The sequence below is a fragment of the Perognathus longimembris genome, chromosome 3, assembly GCF_023159225.1.
Source record: "Perognathus longimembris pacificus isolate PPM17 chromosome 3, ASM2315922v1, whole genome shotgun sequence".
In the NCBI taxonomy this organism is placed as follows: domain Eukaryota; kingdom Metazoa; phylum Chordata; class Mammalia; order Rodentia; family Heteromyidae; genus Perognathus; species Perognathus longimembris.
In genome coordinates, this window is record NC_063163.1 from 2,132,777 (window position 1) to 2,151,235 (window position 18,459).

The 18,459-nt window shown below is 51.9% G+C and overlaps 1 protein-coding gene across 1 annotated transcript in view; it reads right to left on the bottom strand.

The window, feature by feature from the left end:
- Nucleotides 1-18,459, bottom strand: part of Myo16 (myosin XVI) — a 328,439-nt gene that overhangs the window by 160,344 nt on the left and 149,636 nt on the right. The window contains exons 12-16 of the mRNA XM_048341097.1: nucleotides 14,762-14,827; nucleotides 14,027-14,154; nucleotides 11,407-11,512; nucleotides 6,587-6,704; nucleotides 969-1,116 (exon numbers count right to left, since the gene is read on the bottom strand). Of these exons, the coding sequence (XP_048197054.1) occupies nucleotides 969-1,116; nucleotides 6,587-6,704; nucleotides 11,407-11,512; nucleotides 14,027-14,154; nucleotides 14,762-14,827 (566 nt within the window). The remainder of the gene's footprint in view (nucleotides 1-968; nucleotides 1,117-6,586; nucleotides 6,705-11,406; nucleotides 11,513-14,026; nucleotides 14,155-14,761; nucleotides 14,828-18,459) is intronic.

The window sequence follows — 18,459 nt, forward strand, 5'->3', positions numbered from 1 at the left end:
GAGATTTGCTTTTCCTTCTAACTCTCCCTTGTCATTCAGGGGATGCAAATAGTCTTTATCTTGAAATGAAACACAGCGCCAACCAGGCCTTCGAAGCTTGACTCCTTTTCCTCTACCAGATGAGAAACTGGGAATCATTTTTCATCTCCTGGAAACTTAATGGTGCCGATTGGTCACGGAAGAGTTCACCTCTGTGGCTGCTTTAGTGCGTCCTCTGACCACTCATTGTCATGGGGGACAGAGAGCACCCTGACACCTCAACCAGGTCTCCGAGTCCAAGCTCAGTTCAGCTCCTTCTCCCCAGAAAACCCTTCCAGCTCCTCCCCGGTCCCTGCGCCTCCTGGGCTGGCCCCCTGGCAGCCTTTCCACCTGCTTCTGCCTGGACCAGCGCTACGCACACAACATGGCCTCTTGGAGCCGACCGTCTCCGTGTCTCCCGGGGCTGGACAATGGCTTGGGTGTCTCCTCCAGGGGCTGCCGAAGCTGGGCCCTCAGTGTAGCCGTGTCACAGGGGGGCCCATGGAGGCCGAGCTCCGTATTTCCATGAGGGCTGCCCTTGCAAGGGATGGAGGGAATACTCCTGTGCTTCTGGGGCAGTTCTCCCAAAGAATGGTGACAAGAGAATCCCTGATGATGAGTGCATAACGAAGTATATATATGTATATATATGTATATATGTATATATGTATATGTATATATGTATATATGTGTATATATGTATATATACATATATTTGCACTCTGATCTAAAAACCAGTGAACTAGAAATAGAAATTCATACGCATAAATAAAACATCACCCTAACATTCAACACGGTTATAACTCCGCTTCACGAAAGGCTCCAACCTCATGGTAGGCAGCCATCCCTTTGATTAGCCAGCAGGTCTTCCCTAAACAAGTGAGAGTACAACCTGGCATTGGTGAAGCCCAATCTCCATTACTATTGGACAGGAAGAGCCGATCACTCACCGGTGGGAAGACAACTTATTCAGGTGAAGTCTGTATTTTTCTTCAGCGGATAGCCCATCCAACAACCAGTAGAAAATCAGGAAATTGCTCTGGCCAGCCGGCTGGGACACAAGCCTGGACTTCTCTAGCATGTAGGTATGAATTCTGGCTGGTTAAGAAAAGAGAAGCAATCCCCTTAGATGACATTTTAGCTTCTTTCTTTTTTTTTTTTTTTTACACACATACACATTACATGTACACATTAGTTAACTGTGAGAGGTTCCAATGATTTGCATAGGAAACAACAACAACAAAACACGCATAGACTTTACTGGCTCAAGCTGATTTTAGGCTTCCAGGAATGTGATGCGGAAGTACTGAAAATGCCACTGCCTTCCTCTCCCTCCACGGCGTTACGTGAGAGCCACGGTGCCGAGGCTGCAGTGCGGCGTGGCCACCCTGCGAGGCGACATGCCGGTCGTGAACGCTCCCCCTAGGGCCGTGGCAAGCCCGAGAGCTGGCTCTGTCCCACGGTTGTGCGGCTTCTGAGGCCTGTGTCCGCGTGTGGATCCCTCTGACAGCGGTGGATGGAGCCCTGACCGGGGATGAGTGTGGTAGAAGGTGTGTGTGTGTGTGTATGTGTGTGTGTGTATGTGTGTGTGTTCACTCGTCTCCACAACCACACTCAGGCGGATGACAATGTCAAGCTGCGGCTTTCGTTTGAAAATACCCCTTCTTTTCCTTTTCCGTTCTTCTTAAACCTGTTTTTGCCCGCAAGGCTTTGCGCTTAAGGTGAATGGCATCCGCGCTGCCGTAATTGGGTGCTCGATGAGCTGGGGGGACTCTGTGCTTCCTGCTGTCTCCTTTCTGGTTCGAAGTGTCCTGTAGCCGGGCCACCTGGTGCTTCTGGACCCAGAGAGAGGGCTGAGCTCCTAGCTATAGGCGTAACGACTCAGGCGCCGTATCGCAGAGGGCCCCCGGTATCTACCCTCTAATTCAATACCAGCACAATGGCTAAGCATCTTTGTTAGGGCAACCCCAGCAGTGAAGGAGACTGCTGTGGATTACGGGGTCCTGATCAGTACAATCTAATTTTTAAAAAGCCTTGGTGGGGTCTTTAGTTGGAAGCAAACTCAAGCCATCAGGAAATGCATGGACCACGGTCGCCTGTTTCTGACAGAGGAAACCCTTTTGTCTGAAATGAAACGGTAACCGGGCAGGAAGAAGTTGAGGGACCTTCGGGCCTCACGACTGCAAGTGTCCAGAGCAGAAAACAACTCTCCACAAGTGGATGTCGTAACAGCTCAAGACGTGCGTGTTTGATAAAATCTTGTGCCAGATATGTTCTTTCTCTCTGCGCTAACTCCAGCATTATTTCTGAGAGTAGGAGGATATTAGATTCGACATGAACAAGAAAGAAAAACAAAGGGGGTGTACTTTAAAGAGCCCCGTTGGCACGCAGCACACTGTACACTCGTGGAACCCTTAAGAATTTAGGGTGACTCATCAGGACTGTATGGAAGAGAAACTGAGGCACAGAAAGGCAAGGAGAAATCAGGTTAGGAGAGCTGGGGTCAACGCCAGGACAGGGCAATGGCTGTGGTAATGATGTTCTTCACTTCTGGGGAGCTCGTGTGCTTGGCCTCCAGTGTCTCTGCAGTCAGGGCTGACCCTGGGAACTGGACACTATCCGCAGGCGGGATTCAGGGCTGACCCCGGGAACTGGACACTGTCCGCAGGTGGGATTCAGGGCTGACCCTGGGAACTGGACACTGTCCGCGGGCGGGATTCAGGACTGACCCTGGGAACTGGACACTGTCCGCGGGCGGGATTCAGGACTGACCCTGGGAACTGGACACTGTCCGCAGGCGGGATTCAGGTCTGGCCCTGGGAACTGGACACTGTCCGCAGGCGGGATTCAGGACTGACCCCGGGAACTGGACACTGTCCGCAGGCGGGATTCAGGGCTGACCCTGGGAACTGGACACTGTCCGCAGGTGGGATTCAGGGCTGACCCAGCATATTGGAGACTGCCACGTGGCAGAGCAGGTAGATCGCTTGAACTGCGCTTGTGCGTCCCATGAATCTGGTGACTTGAGACCCCGTAGAGACAAGTGGGTGAGAATGTGGCCACTGCTCCTTGAAGCGTGTAAATAATGGCTTGGTGAACTGAGGCGAGGAGGCAGGAGCACAGCACCTCACGTCTTCTGTCGGAAGGCTTTCCCCTCATGTGTGTGCCCTGCAGAAATGGGTGCAGACTATAGAGTGAATTCTGATCTCCTCTTTGTGTTCCCTTAGGAGGAAAGGCGAGGCTTTGGTTGGATAGAAGGGGTTGGGGACACGTGTCTGTTACAGACTCCCTGTGAACTTGACAAGTGAACTTGAACATGCCTTTCGGGAAGCCCTACCCTCTGCCTCGTGAACTTGAACTTGCCTTTCGGGAAGCCCCACCATCTGCCGTCATGAACTTGAATGTGCCTTTCGGGAAGCCCCACCGTCTGCCCAACAGGACGTGGGCAATAATAGAGAGAATGGCAGTGGTTCTGGCTACTTTCCTCAAGTCTCACACGGAAGGCACACTAGGGCAAAATCTAACTCTCTCTGGCAAACTTTCCCTAAACCTGAACCCCGTTTGGCCAACGTCCTTTCCATGCTCCGATCTCCTACAGACTCGCTTTTGTAATGAGCGTAAGGTGCTCTGCGAGTTCCTGAAAGATGTCACCTCCTGCTCACTGAGAGCTGGTAAATAGTCAGACAGGGAGAAATTCCTGGTCCAGACTAGATTAGAATGTTATTTCTAGCCAGACTAGAATGTTATTTACTAATTAATTAGATTTCCTCCAAAATGCTAACAATCTTTATTTTTCTGTAGAGGATGCTTCGTAAAACTAAACCTGATATTTCCTATGTTATGATTTGTGGTTAGATCCTTGGGGAAGAATTGGCATAAGAGTGTACAAGTATTGTCACCTTAGTGGTCACAATAAAGGAAATGTCACATATATTAAACTTAAAATCAGTCCGATGATACTCCCTGTCCAATAAAATGGTATGCATGTTGGTACTCGGAGGAAACACAGTCTGTCATGAAGCATAAAATCAACCTCTAATCTGCATTTATTTGAAGTGGGTTTACTCTAACAGCCAGGCTGCACGTTGATTAACTATTTTAGTGACATTTAAAATTCATCTCTCCCTGAAGATGGTGCAAAATAATTTAAATTAATGCAGCTTTCAGTTTTACAAGACATCTTGGTAAAGATCTCCCACCAATATCCTACTTATGTATAGCTTCTTGGGAGTGCCAGCGTTCATTCTGGAACTAGGTTAGGAGCGGGAGGCTTCCCTGGGTCTCTGTCACTGGCTGGATTGTGTGTCAGGAGAGACACAGTGAACTCCTCACTCCGGTCCCGCTGCAGGAGGCTCTCCTGGGGGAATGCAGACAGCACGAGGCGTGCAACCTACAATGGGGTTCTACTGGAGCTGGGTGGTCCCTACGACAATCTGACTAGTATCCTTCCTCAAAAGCGACAGGTGCAGGGGTATACAGCCCAAAGACAAAGAAGGGACAACCAGCCCGGGAACCGGGGTGAGCCAGCAAAAAGAGTCCATGCTGGTGGCCTTCCCTGCACAGAGTTCCGCACGCTGGAGTCCACGCGTCCAGCCTCCAGAACAACCAGGAAGTCCAGCTGGGAGTTCTCAATGTCTACGAATTGTGTGACCGCAGCTCAGGAGGACAACACATTCCAGCACCGTCCCCTCTTCATTAGCTCAGGGCCAGCTGGCACCAGGAAACCACTAAACCGCCAAACCCCACAACTGGACACCCCGTCACCAGACCAGCTGTGAAAGGAAGACTCTCTTGCTGGACTCGGCGTCTGCAGAGCACGGGGCAGAATCGACCCACACAGGGAGTCCTGGGGCTGGTTTTAGTGCTCTGCTGTCTGCTACCTGTCCCCTTCGCTGGACACCCGAGGTCCACGCAGGGAAGCACACAGCCACCTTGTGGGGGGAGCGGTAGACGCTTCTGTGATGAGGAGAAAACGCTGCTTCTGCGAGCTCATCCCGCTCTTTGTGCCATCAACATCCCTGCTCCTGGGGCAGACTTGTCAGAATTCACGTGAACGCATTCTCTTCAGGTTTGTCAATCCTCTGGAACCGTGACCCTCCAGGCTCCGCTCTCTGGGAAAGGTTTTCTAAACACAGCGCTTAAAATTCCCCCCGCTGTCACAGAGATCTGAGCTCCTCCGGGCACGTGGAGCCCCGGGCTGCGGATCCGATGGCTCTTTCACGGATGCTCTTTGTTCTGACCTGGTATACTCTTCAGCGAAAACTAATCACTGAGAGCTTGGCAGATTTTTAATAGGACACAGGAAGAAGCTACGAAAGCCCGCAGCGGAGGATGCTGCTGCTGGACGAAGGCGTCGTGGAGAAGAGAGGAGGAAGCAGGGTGGGCGGTGTTGGGACGCGGAGAGGCCTGGGTGATGATGGTGACGGGGTGTGGAGAGACCTGCAGCCCTCACTGCCTGCCTGCTTCTATGGGAGAAGGGACTCACGGCCATGTGGAAATCGCACTGGACTATCGTCAGCGCTCCTAGCTGCCCCCGAGGCCGGGGCTGTGCCCCTGCTGCGTGCTCGGCCCGGCCCGGCTGATAGGGAGACGGTGACGGGCAAAGGCTTGAGCGCCCCTTGCCACGTGCAGCTCCTCTCGGAGTAGGGGGCCTGGTGTGTGAATCGAATCTCCTGGAGAAAAGGCTGTCACGGGTATCTCGAGAATGGGAAAGGAGAGGAGCCCCGGCACGATGGACATGAGGACGATGATGGGCTGCGCCAGCGGGAGCCGGTCTTGCGTGTCTCGCCTTGGTAAGGGAACACTGGCCTGAGGAGGCCCGTCCTCCTGAGGTGCAGGGCTGGGGGGGGGGGGTGGGGGGAGAAGGGGGTGCGGCTCCTGGGTGCCACGAAGACACGGCCCACCCTAGCCAGGGTCAGGCAGGAAGTGGGCTTGCAAACACGCTCAGGCCAATCCACAGGAATATCCAGCCAGAGTCCAGCGGGCAGGGGCCGAGGGGCTGGCGACTGCATCTCAACAGGGCTCATCCTGGGGCTACTACTTTGGGCTTTGTCTTAATTCCACCGTTTTGTAAAACTCAAGACTTGCTTTAGTGAAAACGCATTTCGTGGTGCGTACTGTGGATCTGTAGAAGGCTGGTTGGTCTGGGCATTTGAATGCCTTTGTGTTTAGTAACGATGGTTCATTTCAACCATCTTTGGCTTCGTTTGCTCCACTGTGTACACTCTATATAGAAATCATCCTGGAAAGATTCACCTTGCAAACCCGTTTCCACTCACAGTAATGTAATAAACGGTAACTTGATAAACTCGGTGTACTCATTTGTCGCAGGCCCCTCTGCCTGAGCCCTTGTCCTAACAGAATTAGAACTTCCCAGAATACCATGCACAGTTTATCAGTGCATCCAAGGTGACAGCCAGGCTTCCTCTTCTGGGTCACGGTTCACTCATGGCTTACACTTGGCATTTCTGCACTGGATGCCACAAGGAATGTTCTAGAAAGATAGGACGGGACTCCCACGGCCCAGGGCCCAGCACAGGGAGTCTTCCAGCGCTGCCTGAACACTTACCTCCAGTCACGTGCTGATTCCGCTCACAGAACTGCACTTCCCAGTACTTGACGAAGCAGCTGGACTGATCATTAAGCGTTGTCTTGGCGTTTCCAAAGGCTTCTAAGATGTGCATGGCCTGCGGCAGAAGAGAAGAATGGCTACATCTACTCACGGAAAAAAAACGAACCGACAAACCTACCTGTTAGAAAATCAAAATCAGCAAACCAATAGGACATACTTCATTGTCCAGAAGCTTCTATGATTTGCAAATCATACCATATTGTTCATACTGATTCTGTGTGTGTGTGTGTGTGTGTGTGTGTGTGTGCGTGTGTGCACCACTAGGCATTTGAACTCGGGACCTCACACCCACTCAGCTTTGCTTGCTTGGCGTCTTCCTTACCTCTTGAGCCACACCTCTAGCCCAGCTTTGTGCTAGTTATTTTAGAGATGGAGACTAGTTTTGAACCATAATTCTCCCGATCTCAGCTGCCTAAGTAGCAATGATATGATTATAGGCCTGAGTTACCAGTGCCCAGCTTAATACTGAATTTTAAAGTCTTTCATCAAATTGCAAACTATTAGTTCATAATGCTCCAAATTGTAGCCACTGTTGATAAAATGATGCGTAGATTGCTGCACATTCTCCCTGTGTAGAAATAGAGGAAAATCATCTCTTACACACACACACACACTTATAAAATGTTACATGAAGATTTAAACACAAATAGGACAGTAGGAGAGATATTTTGGAAGGAAAAAAATCGGAATTAAGCCATGCATCAGTGGCTCATGCCTGTGATACTGCCCAGGAGACTGAGATTCGAGATTCACAGTTCAAAGGCAACCAGGGCAGTAAAGTCTGTGAGACTCGTGTCTCCAATGGACCACCAAAATGTCAGAAGTAGGTAGTGCTTCAGCACTTGCGTGGGGGGCGGGGGGGGGGGGAAGAAAAGCTCAAGGACGGCACCTAAGCCCTGAATTCAAGCCCCTGGACTAGCATGCATGTTCACACACACACACACACACACACACACACACACACACACACACTCGGAATTGATTAAAGGATCAGTCAGAATTGGCTTTTAAACCCCGGTGCATACGCTTATTCCTGTGCCTGCTTCTTTGACACTCTTCAGTTTGAGGCCCCAGGAACTCCCCCTTTCCTGCCCCTCGGCCCAGTCCCCGTGAGCCTTCCCCTCCTCCGAGGCAGAGCACGGCGTGGAAGCCGCCTTCACCTTATGACCCATCACACACTTTGTTTCGGGAAACCAAGATCCCTGGATTGATCTTCGGACCTGGAGTTATTTCGGGACAAGTTTCTTTCAATAACGACTTTGAGATAAGAGGTATCTCTTCTCCATCCGCTGATTGCGCCTGCGATCGAGGGATTTCCCCCCCCCCCCCCCCCCAAAAATATTAAGATCTGGGAGGTTTTAATGTCTTCTTCTTTGATTCGAATGCACTGGCTGCGGTTTCCGAGCAGGCCACCAGAGGGAGCACAATCACACGTGAAGACCCCATTCCCCGCCCCCCCCCCCCGCCCCAAACCAGCCTGCTCCAGTTCCTTTAGTTTCTTGTTACCTGACTTTTGAGAACTTCATGACATGGTAAAAGTTTTCTGGAGTCTGCTTTTTAGCTTTGGCATTTAACATACTAAGATTTTTCTTTCCAGAGGCATTCTGTACCGAGAACGAATATCAAATAACTCTTTGGTTCTAAGCAAAACCTGAAAGTTCGGGAAGCTGGAATAGTACGTTAAACCGTTTGTTTTTCCATTTTTAGAGCTGACCATACATTAAGTCCTCACACAAAACTCCATGATTTGGGCTCCCATGATTAACCTAGTTATAAAGATGGCCGGAAAAAATGACTTAGTGGTAGTGATGACAAAAAACAAAATGTCTTCTGAAACAATATGAAACGAGTAAAAAAAAAAATCAAATATGAAACATATAGTGAAATTAATATTATAACTACGTTATATTCTAATAGCGTATGCTATCAAGTCAAAGTTGCTTCAAAAACTAAAAATACAGGATAGATTTTTTAAAACCTACTTTGGTTTCCAGTTGTTTTCATGTGGTACCTAGAAATCAAATGAGCTGAGGGTGGCGCTCGGATTAGTAAAGCAGGAAGCACATTCACCCAGCGACGTGTTGGTCACAGCAACCACACAAGCTTTGGTGTGGAGGGGGCGGTCCCCCGTCTCATGAGCGTGTGCGATACACTACAGGCCTTGATCAAGTGCTTTGCGTTCTCTAGCCTCACTTTCCTGCACTCAGGAATAGCTTCCTCTGTGCTCCTTAGTGCCAGGTGTGCACTTTGTGTACTTTGTTACTTTGTGTCTGGCAGAGGATAGACAATTGTCCGTTAGCAGTGATCCCCCATTGTTCTTAATAGCTGTAGCAAGCCTTTCCACTGTGCTTGCTGTATGCTTGGCAACACTGTAAATGGAAGTGTGTGTGTGTGTGTCTGTGTTCTTTCAGCCCTCCTAACCACCGTTTCTATTTCATCCCCACCCCCACCCCCAGAAAATAGACTAACTAATATTCTCAAGATTTAGGGACTATAACCAATGGAGCTGGGGTTTGAACCGACGGGATCTGACTGTAGAATTGAACACGCGATCGGAGCGTCATATAGAGGGAAGGCGTGCAACTGTGATAAAGCTAAAACCGCCCACACGGGAACTTTCCTTGCACATATCTTGATGTTCAAGATGTCTGGGGCCCAACCAGGAAGACTTTGAGGTTTCCGTCTTTCATTAGCACTGGGCCTGCAGGGGGCGGTGCCCAGATGTGTTCGGAAGCCCTGAGACACGGGACCCAACATTATGTCACGGCACCCTTCCCTTTCAAACAAATCGATGTGGAAGCTTGCAAGCCCGAACGTATGAGTGAAAATACAACTAAACGACAGAAAGCCCTGCATTTCCAATGTTTACAGACTCACATTTCGGTGGCATAATCATTCTCATTTATATGGCATGGTATAAATTTCCATCGTGATGATAGCTCTATGCTATTAAGACTGTCATCGTGACAGTTTTGTGCTATCAGGAAAGTTATCTGTTGCATTTCCACGAGTAGAAGCCTGGGGCTTCCTTCATAAAGATGCGTACTTCTACCAACAATCCCTTCATAAAGGTGTCCAGTGCTGGCTTGACTGCATAGAACCCAGATGCTCCGAACAAGCCGGCTGAGCTCCTCGCCACTTATAGCCCTGTGGGTCTCTAGAGAGAAACGAACGCCGCATGAGTTTTATGTAACAGCATTGTGGTTTTCATGCTCAAACCTGGACAAGACGTCTCATGAGACTAGAAATCCAGTAGTTAGGACCTCTTTGGTTGTGTTGCAAGGCATGAATAAAACACACAAAGGGGTGAGAAGAACGTTCCCTGGGAAGTTACACTGCTTCTACAATTTTGACTCACAGATACAAATAGCTTTGTAAAGAATTGTAACTGACGTATTCAGAGCGATGCAACGTGATGTAGTACGTTAAGGTGAACTGCAACACCAGCTCACACAAATAATCTACAGCATACTTTAAAAAGTATTCCCCTTTCACTCTCTCTAATGATCCTACCAAGAAAAGATTATGTTCACCTATAATTTAGAAGGAGAATGTACTATTCCTTGCCCTTTCCGTTAAGTCAATGGATGTTGTTGTTTCTATTAGTTAATTTGTGTTTATCCTGTAATGACATTGGGTTATTCATGCTTTCTATCCTTAAGTTTCAGAACTCAGTATATCAGCATATTTGAACAAAGAAGGCAGGGTATACCCTTCTTCTCAAGTTGACGTCAAATGCTGAATTACTCTGAGTTGTGCTACATAATGATATGGTGCTCTGTATAGCACGAGCATAATCAACAGAAATACACTGAAGTCACGCATGAGTATACATGACACTACATAGAAAGAACATACAGGATACCAGGTGTGGAGGGCTTGCAAGATTCCATATACATGTGTATTCACACACACACACACACACACACACACACACACAATACCACGTGCACCTGGCTCCATAGTGAGAGTTGTTGCAGAAACATACATGAGAAGACAACGCTAATTCACAGGGAAGCGTCAATTCCCATGGTGTCTAGGTGAAGCATCAGATGCTAAAAGAAAACAAGCAAACCAATCCTCAAGCCAACAGCCCTTAGCAGAAACAACCTGCTCTTCGCAGCCAGAGGGAGAAAGGCTTCAAATGCATATTGCCTTGTGTCCGCAGCACACTGCTCAACGTTGAGGTGACATTGTGTTCTAGAATGTTCTCCCACCGCAGCAGCTCCTGTGCTCCCTTTCGATGGGGGGGGGGGGGGGGGTTGAACCGCCGCTGGGAGGGGTGGGACACTGTGCTTATCGTGGTCAAGACAATGACCAGGCAGGCGTGCGCTGCCTCTCTCCAACTTCCCACTGGCCGTGCTGATTGTGGCGTGAGAAACCAAACGTGAGTCAAGCTGGCTTTTGGCCTCCACGTTGAATGATCTCTCGACTCGCGAGAGAATGCCGCTGTGTTTTGGTTGAGTTTGGCTTCCATCCCCTCGGGCTCAGGGAGCAAGAACGGGAGCAAAGCCCCAGTGCGCCCCACCGAGAGGCGGCTGAGACCCTTCCAAGAATGCCAACGCCACGAGGGCTGGGCCAGTCTGGTGTAATCACAACAGAACCATAGGGATGTTCCAGAGTCCCGATGGCTCGAGAATCCTGTATCCCTGTGAAACGCTTTTGTTTAAATTGCCGTGAGTGAATTTAGGAAGCTGGCGACCATCGTGACGGTCCCACCCTCCTTCTCACCCCTGCCGGGGGAGACGGCCACTTACGTGCTTGAACCTGGCGTGGAACAAGGCCCGGCTGGTGCCCGTCCTGCAGGTCAGGTGCCTCACGATCTGCTTGCAGGCCTCCGACTTCCCGGACCCCCGCTCGCCGCTACGAGAAAACGGGGACACCACACGCTCACTGGGGGACGGGCCAGAGAAAGGCGAAGTGCCCGAGATCATTCCCACAGCCGGAGCCCCCGGGGGAGCCGCGAGCTGGAGTCGCTCTCGTGGGTCACCCGTGCCTCCCAACGGTCCAGGTCACGTGTCCCAGGAGGACAGCGCTTTGGGGGTGCGAGGCCTGGCAGCCCAGGGCCCACACGCCAGCTCGATGGCGGAACGCCTCCGGCTGGCTGGAAGGACCCGAGGCAACCCAAGTGACAGCAAGCCGCAGCCTCCCAGAGCCACGGGACACCGGCCTGGGGGCCACTCGGCCTCCCCGACCTTAACCAAGGAAGTCCTCCCCAACCCTTCCCAAGGAAGTCCTCCCTTTCCAGAGTGCTCTCTCTAGAAAATAAGGCTGCGGGAGCTCAAGACACCCACGGCGGTCCTTTCCTCTGGGCTCGGCTCACGGTGGCCAGCTAACCTCGTATCTACCATGCGACACTTGGCGGGGACTTCCCTGACCCTGGGGGAGCGCGTGAGTGACAGCTGCAGCCTGGCGTCCATGAAGCTACGGAGGAGTCCTGACGGAAGCACTCACAACCATAGCCCCTCTCTGCCGGTTAGTGGACACGTTTGGATCCTTCCTTGGGACATTTATTTGAACGAAACGAATTAAAGAGCAAGCTGCTGGAATAGAGGTAAAGGTTTTATTACTGAAGTCTCATGAAGTCACTGAAGGGATGCTTCCCGTCCCTTCCTCCATGCCGACTTGACTGTTGACTATGAAGTGTGATAGCCAAGTGCAAAGGAAACGAAGTTCGTTTCGGGCCGGATGTGAATATCTGGGAAGACCATTTCGGAATGTTCTAGTGGTGAGGACCAAATCCCAAAGGAAGGTCCCGTGGTCAGAGTCACCCTGGCACACAGGGGCCGCTCAGGGACCGTGTGCAAATGGCTTTTCCCTCTTGTTGGAAGGGATGGGGGGGGGTTCAATGGTTGGGGGGGTGGGAAATGCACTTGGCACAGACCGAGAGCAGATGCCCCTGGGGCGGGAAGGGCCAGGCCCCCCGTGCTGGCGGCGGGGAGGAAGCCTTCACCCGGTCCCAGCCACACAGACAAGAGCTGCGGAAGAACAGGGGAAGCGGCTGCCAACGCCACACACCCCACCGGGGGAGACTCGCCCTTCTGCTCTGCATGTGGGTGCCCCTGGGCGCTTTGGAACTGGAAAGTGCAAAGAAACGCGGCTTGGTTCATAGTCCCATGTGGCTTGCTCATGGACGGTGCACTACCACTTGGCCCGCACCATCAGTCCAGCATGTTGCTAGATAACTGAGCTCGGATCTCTCAGACTTCTTTGCCCGGGTTGACTTTGAGCCATGACCAAGAGCTCAACCTCCCAAGTAGCTAGGATCGTAATAGCCACGAGCCACTGGTGTCTGGCGGCTTTGGCAAGAACCCATCCGTGGGAAGGTCTGCTGTGGAAGCCGGCGAGTCAGCAAGAGCAGAAAACCCAATTAATAGCCGGGCGCCGGTGGGTCCCACCTGTAATTCCTGATACAGGGGAGGCTGAGATCTGAGAATCCCGGTTCAAAGCCAGTCTGGCCAGAAAAGTCTGTGAGACTCCTATCTCCAGTTAACTACCAGAAAGGCAGAAGTGGCGCTGTGGCTCATAGTGGTAGAGCACTAGCCTGGAGCTGAAGAGCTGAGAGCCAGGGCCCTGAGTTCAAGTCCCGACAACAACATAAATAACAAATGAGGCAGATAAATAAATGCTCATATAAAAGCCTCGGTGTGTCTTTGGGGCCTTATTTGGCTTCCATTTTCACACGTTTTGTTTTTTTTTTAACTTGGTTTTGAGTTTTGAGGTTCGATAGGTACATGTTCAATTTCCCACACATACCCCTCACGATTAGCCAGGGAAAGCCGTGTGTGTGTTTATAGATGGGCTCCCTCTGGCAGGCACGTGGCCTAATGTAGGATAAGATTCCTGGAAGAGGATCTTCTTTGGGGACACACATATTTCTGGGATCCTCTATAAGCAGACAATCGCATTTCACCCCTCTGAGTTGCGGTGTCTTCCTGACCTCTCTGGGGCGGTTTTTTTTCCTCCCTCACTGTAAGCTGTCCTCTGGAGCCCCTGGGAGCTGAGCCCCCTGTCCCGGCACAGGGGTCCCTGTGTGAGTGGGGTGTGGTCAGGGGCAAACGCCCACCGAGGACACAAGGTGCCCCGGGTCGGGGCTGGCTCCGGGCTGCGCACGGTGTCTCGGGCCCACTCGGGCATGGATCTTTCCCTGCTCATGTTCCAGACACCGAGGCACCGTAGGGCTAAGCGTTGAATCTTCCAAGTGAAGCGGGTGTGGGGCTCAGTGTGTTGCTATGGAGCCCGCTAGGCCTGGGCTTACGTCTACGCGGAGGCACGATGGGGAGGAGACCCCTCCTTCCTCTGTAACCGGGGACCTGGCTTGGGAGGAGGCGGTGGGAGGGAGGGAGGGAGGGAGGGGGGAGGGAGGGGCAGGCTCACTTGAGGATGAAGCTCTGGGGCCGCTGCTCCCGGAAGAGACGGTGGAAGGCCCGCTCCGCGCAGGAGAAGAGGTGGGGGGGCAGCGAGGGGCTCGGCGTCCCCGTGGGGCTCAGGTACAGCTGCGAGACCTGGGGACAGAGGACCGGAAAGCCGCGCGGCGGTGAGAAGCCCCTTTCCCCGGCGCAGGGCGGACGGACGGACTCAGGCCGCCTGTCCCACCGAGGAGCAGCGAACCCCACAGAACACCTGTCGAATGCGGGGACGCCACGCCCTGCACAGCGCCACTTCTGGCCGTTTTCTGTATATGTGGTGCTGGGGAATCGAACCCAGGACCTCATATATATGAGACAAGCACTCTTGCCACTAGGCCATTCGAACCAGTTTTGTTAAACTAGACTTAGGTCAAACATATAGAAAGATTCCGTAGCCATGAAGAAATGACAGACTTGGTTTTTATTTCACAAAGTAACCAGTCTGTAGCTTCAGGACCACCAAGGTCAAGAGAAGATGACAGAATGCCTCCGATTCACAGAGATGACAGGGCTGCGGAGTCGCAGGAAGCCAGCGCTGTGGCCGGACTCCGCTGTCTGAGCACAATGGGGCAATGGCTGTTCTGAGCAAGCTCTTACACAACAGCTACGCCTCAGGGGCAAATCCCTGGTCAGAACAGGACGGAGAAGGCCCTGGCTTGTCAGAAATACATGAACACATAGTCAGAGCAAGTGACACACTCACCATGGTAGAATAAATCGGGAGCTCCTTGAATGGGTTCACAAGCAAGAGCACATCTCCAACAAAAGTCTGTAAAAGATGTGAAAAATTCACGCATCACCTATGTGTGCATTCTCTTTACAAGATCAAATTATGGAGATCAGCATGGAGAATATGCCCAAGAAGGAAAAGAAATCACACTCAATGAGCTATTTGTGAAATCGAATTAAATAAATCCAATCTTTTTTTTTTTTCTCATTAGTCATCTAACAGGGTCTGGATTGTGAGAGGGGTCTTGTGAGAACCAGTCTGCATGAAGATATAGAAGAACCACATGTGACAAATACACTGGAGGAAATAAGTAGGGGGCTGAGTTCTAATGCTATCATCATCAAGAAGGAAAAGACAGAAAATCAAATGAGCCATAAGGACCTTCCCAGAGAAATACAAATTCAAGCCACAAAGAGAGATCACGGCACGACTGTTAAGTTGGCTTGGATCTGGATAACGATAGTAACACAAGCCCCTCCGATCACGCTGAAGCCCTCTGCCAGCATCTACCGACATCGTTGTGTGGTGTGGGCTTTCCAATGCTTGGCAAACACCTGAGCAACTTGTCTACACGTTCCCCAACCACCATGGTTACCTAGGTGACCCCCTAAGACAAAATACAATTTCACAGGTTACACCTAATAGCCAAAGAGTGTAATAACTACATGGAAAAGGGCAGGAATACATTAGGAATAAATAGTAGCTTATTGTCTGGAAATGGAATTAATAGTGGATTGTTGGGATCCGGCCCTTAGGCTTGATGCCCCTCCCCCAGCCCTGGGGAATGCGGAAGCAAGCTGCCCTCTCTGGGTCCACCCTTGCACCCAGCCCCCAACCCAGCCTAGCTAGCCCGGCGCCTACCAGCCCCGCCCTGGCTCGGCGCTCTCGAGTGACGGTAGCTCACAGGGATCAGGTGATACCTCTCAGCCTATCGGAATCCTGGCCAACCCCCTTCCCTCGGAATCATCTCCCGTTGTCCTCGTCTCAATAAAGTTAGTTCGCTCTAAGAAGCTGACCCCGAGACATGCGTACGTCTGACTTCGTCTATTGGTAAGGAGGCGGGCACACATTCTCGGCCAGGCCACGTGCGCGGCAGGTCGCTTCACCCTAGCTTCATCTGCGGGCCGGGTGACTAGGGGAGAGGGCGTGAAAGGGAGTGTGGAAAGAAGTAAGTACCCGAGCCCAACAGTGGATTCTACAAACAATAGTGTGAATGTCAGAAGCATGGTGATAAATGGAATGGAAGCAAACAGGTCCTCTAAGACATTAAAAGGCACGTGCATTAATTAGATACAGCTGGCATGCATGTGCAGAATCCAGGAGCTTTAATAATGACGACTGTGGTCTCGGAGCTAGGCTGCCCGTGTTTCACATTTGTGGAAGCTGCTGGTGACATGCTCACGGATCACGACTCCAGCAGCACACGGATGAGTACGCCTCATTCTGCTGATATGTCCTAACTCAACATAGCTTTTACATACAAGGGCAAGGACCAGGCAGCCTTTAATAGCCAAGAAAGAAATCAAAGTGAAATCATAGGCTTGAAACGGGGCCTTCGGAATGTAGTGTTTGGAAGCTGCTGTCAAGTCTGGAAGCACAAAGGCAGAAAGCCGTGGAGTTAGTTAGATACATGTTGAGAAAGGAAGATGGGAAATTCACGACGACGAAACAAAAATACCTCCAAAGTTGTGTCCTTTCTGGAGGGATAATTGTAGTATCGGTCTACTTTTATTCAAGAGATTTGAGACTATCTTTGAAAATATATTTTGTAATAAACCGGAGTAGCCTACAGCATGAGCCTCAGTGTCGGCGGATGAAGCCACTGACATTCAGAAGTGTGGGGCCTTTTCCCGACCAAGGGCCTGCCGGCTATTTCTAGCGTGAGTACCGGCATACGGCTGCAGATAGCCGGCCAGAGACACAGAGGCGGGCCGCCAGCCGGGGTCGTGATGTACCCAATGGCTTGATTCGCTAGGTCGTCGGGACTGAAGAACCTCTGGACGAAACGGAACATCTGAAATGCACTGCCAGGAAAGGAGGTTTTCAGCTGGAGAAACAAGACCTCCTCCTGCCTCCCCTTGCTCCGACGCGGACGCGCGGTGTTAGCTGCAGTCAGGCGGCTGGGCCCCCATTCCTGGGCGATGAGGAGTCCCGCCCCGGCTCCCGAGCGAGGTGGAGCTCTCCCGACTAGCCAGATGTCCTGGGTTCCCAGGTGGACGACGGAGGGACTGGACGCGTCGTGTGTGCTGGGTTGCCGGCAAACCCGCCCTGTCGCCTGCGCCTCATCTGGAGGCTTGGCAAGTTCTAGACTAGACTCAGTGGACCGTCAGACGGCAGGAAGAGTTTGCAAAATGGCAGCTGTCCTTACAGGTGGGAATGGAAAGTTCCCAGGAGCTGCAGCTCACAGGCCGTGGCTGAGGAGCACCGAGCAGGGGGCCTGGGGAGCACTCAGAATGGGACCTGGGGAGCACTAGCAGGGGGACTGGGGAGCACTCAGCAGGGGGCCTGGGGAGCACTCAGCATGAGGCCTGGGGAGCACTCAGAATGGAGTCTGAGGAGCACTCAGCAGGGGGCCTGGGGGGCACTCAGGATGGAGTCTGAGGAGCACTCAGCAGGGGGCCTGGGGAGCACTCAGGATGGAGTCTGAGGAGCACTCGGCATGGGGTCTGAGGAGCACTGGGCGTGTGGTGTGAGGAGCACTGAGCGTGCGGTCTGCACCAGGGAAGCTGTGTGTCTGGCTCTGGGTCTGGATCCAGACCCCCTGCCATACAGCACTCCCTCCCTGCGTGACGCTGACCTCAGAAGACTTCGGAATGGGGTCACGGCAGCCCTGCCTCACTCCGCGGCCAGTCTCTGTTCTCCACGGACTGCAATAAAGCAGGAGCCTTTAATTCTGGCTATCCGCTAAAGAGAGCCGAACAGAGTAAAGGTTATCATGGCACAGAGGCGTCACAGACAGTGAGGAAGGAAGGAAGGAAGGAAGGAAGGAAGGAAGGAAGGAAGGAAGGAAGGAAGGAAGGAAGGAAGGAAGGAAGGATCGGCTTGCCCATGTGGGCAGGCCTCGTTGCCGTACAACCAGCCTGAGCAAGAACCAGATGAGACGCGTCAACTCAAATCGCCAGGAGGAGGAGGCACCGACCATGATGGGTGCACCAAGTCGTTCACGGTCATTCACCTGGAAGCTCTGAGGAGTTCATACAGCTCTGCGCTTCACAGGGCAGGAGAGGGGGATCTTTGGACAGAGGAAAGGGTCTGGGGGAAAGATCCTTGCACAGGAAGGAGAGCAGTGATCGGAGACTTGGGGGCCAGGTCCTCAAGATTTGTGCTCAGGAGGGTCAAGGTCAGGAGGTCTCTCAGCAGAGACCTGGCTTCCGGAATGGGTCGTGGTTGGCTTTCCGTGAGAACACTTAGGTCTCGGGAAATCGGAAGATGGGGGCTTTGAGATGGCCCTCGTGAAGCCACAGAGATTATTCTAGTCCACCGTGAGTCAGGGTGAGAGGGCCCGAGTGGACAGGGCCTGGAACTCCCAGAGAAAGGGCTGAGGAGGTGGCCGGGTGCAGGGAAGTCAGGTTAAGTAGATGTTTAGGAGACACGACCACTGGAAAGCACAAAGCAGAATTAAGTATGCTTTTAAATAACCACCATGCTGGAGAAAATGTACTGAATGTGGA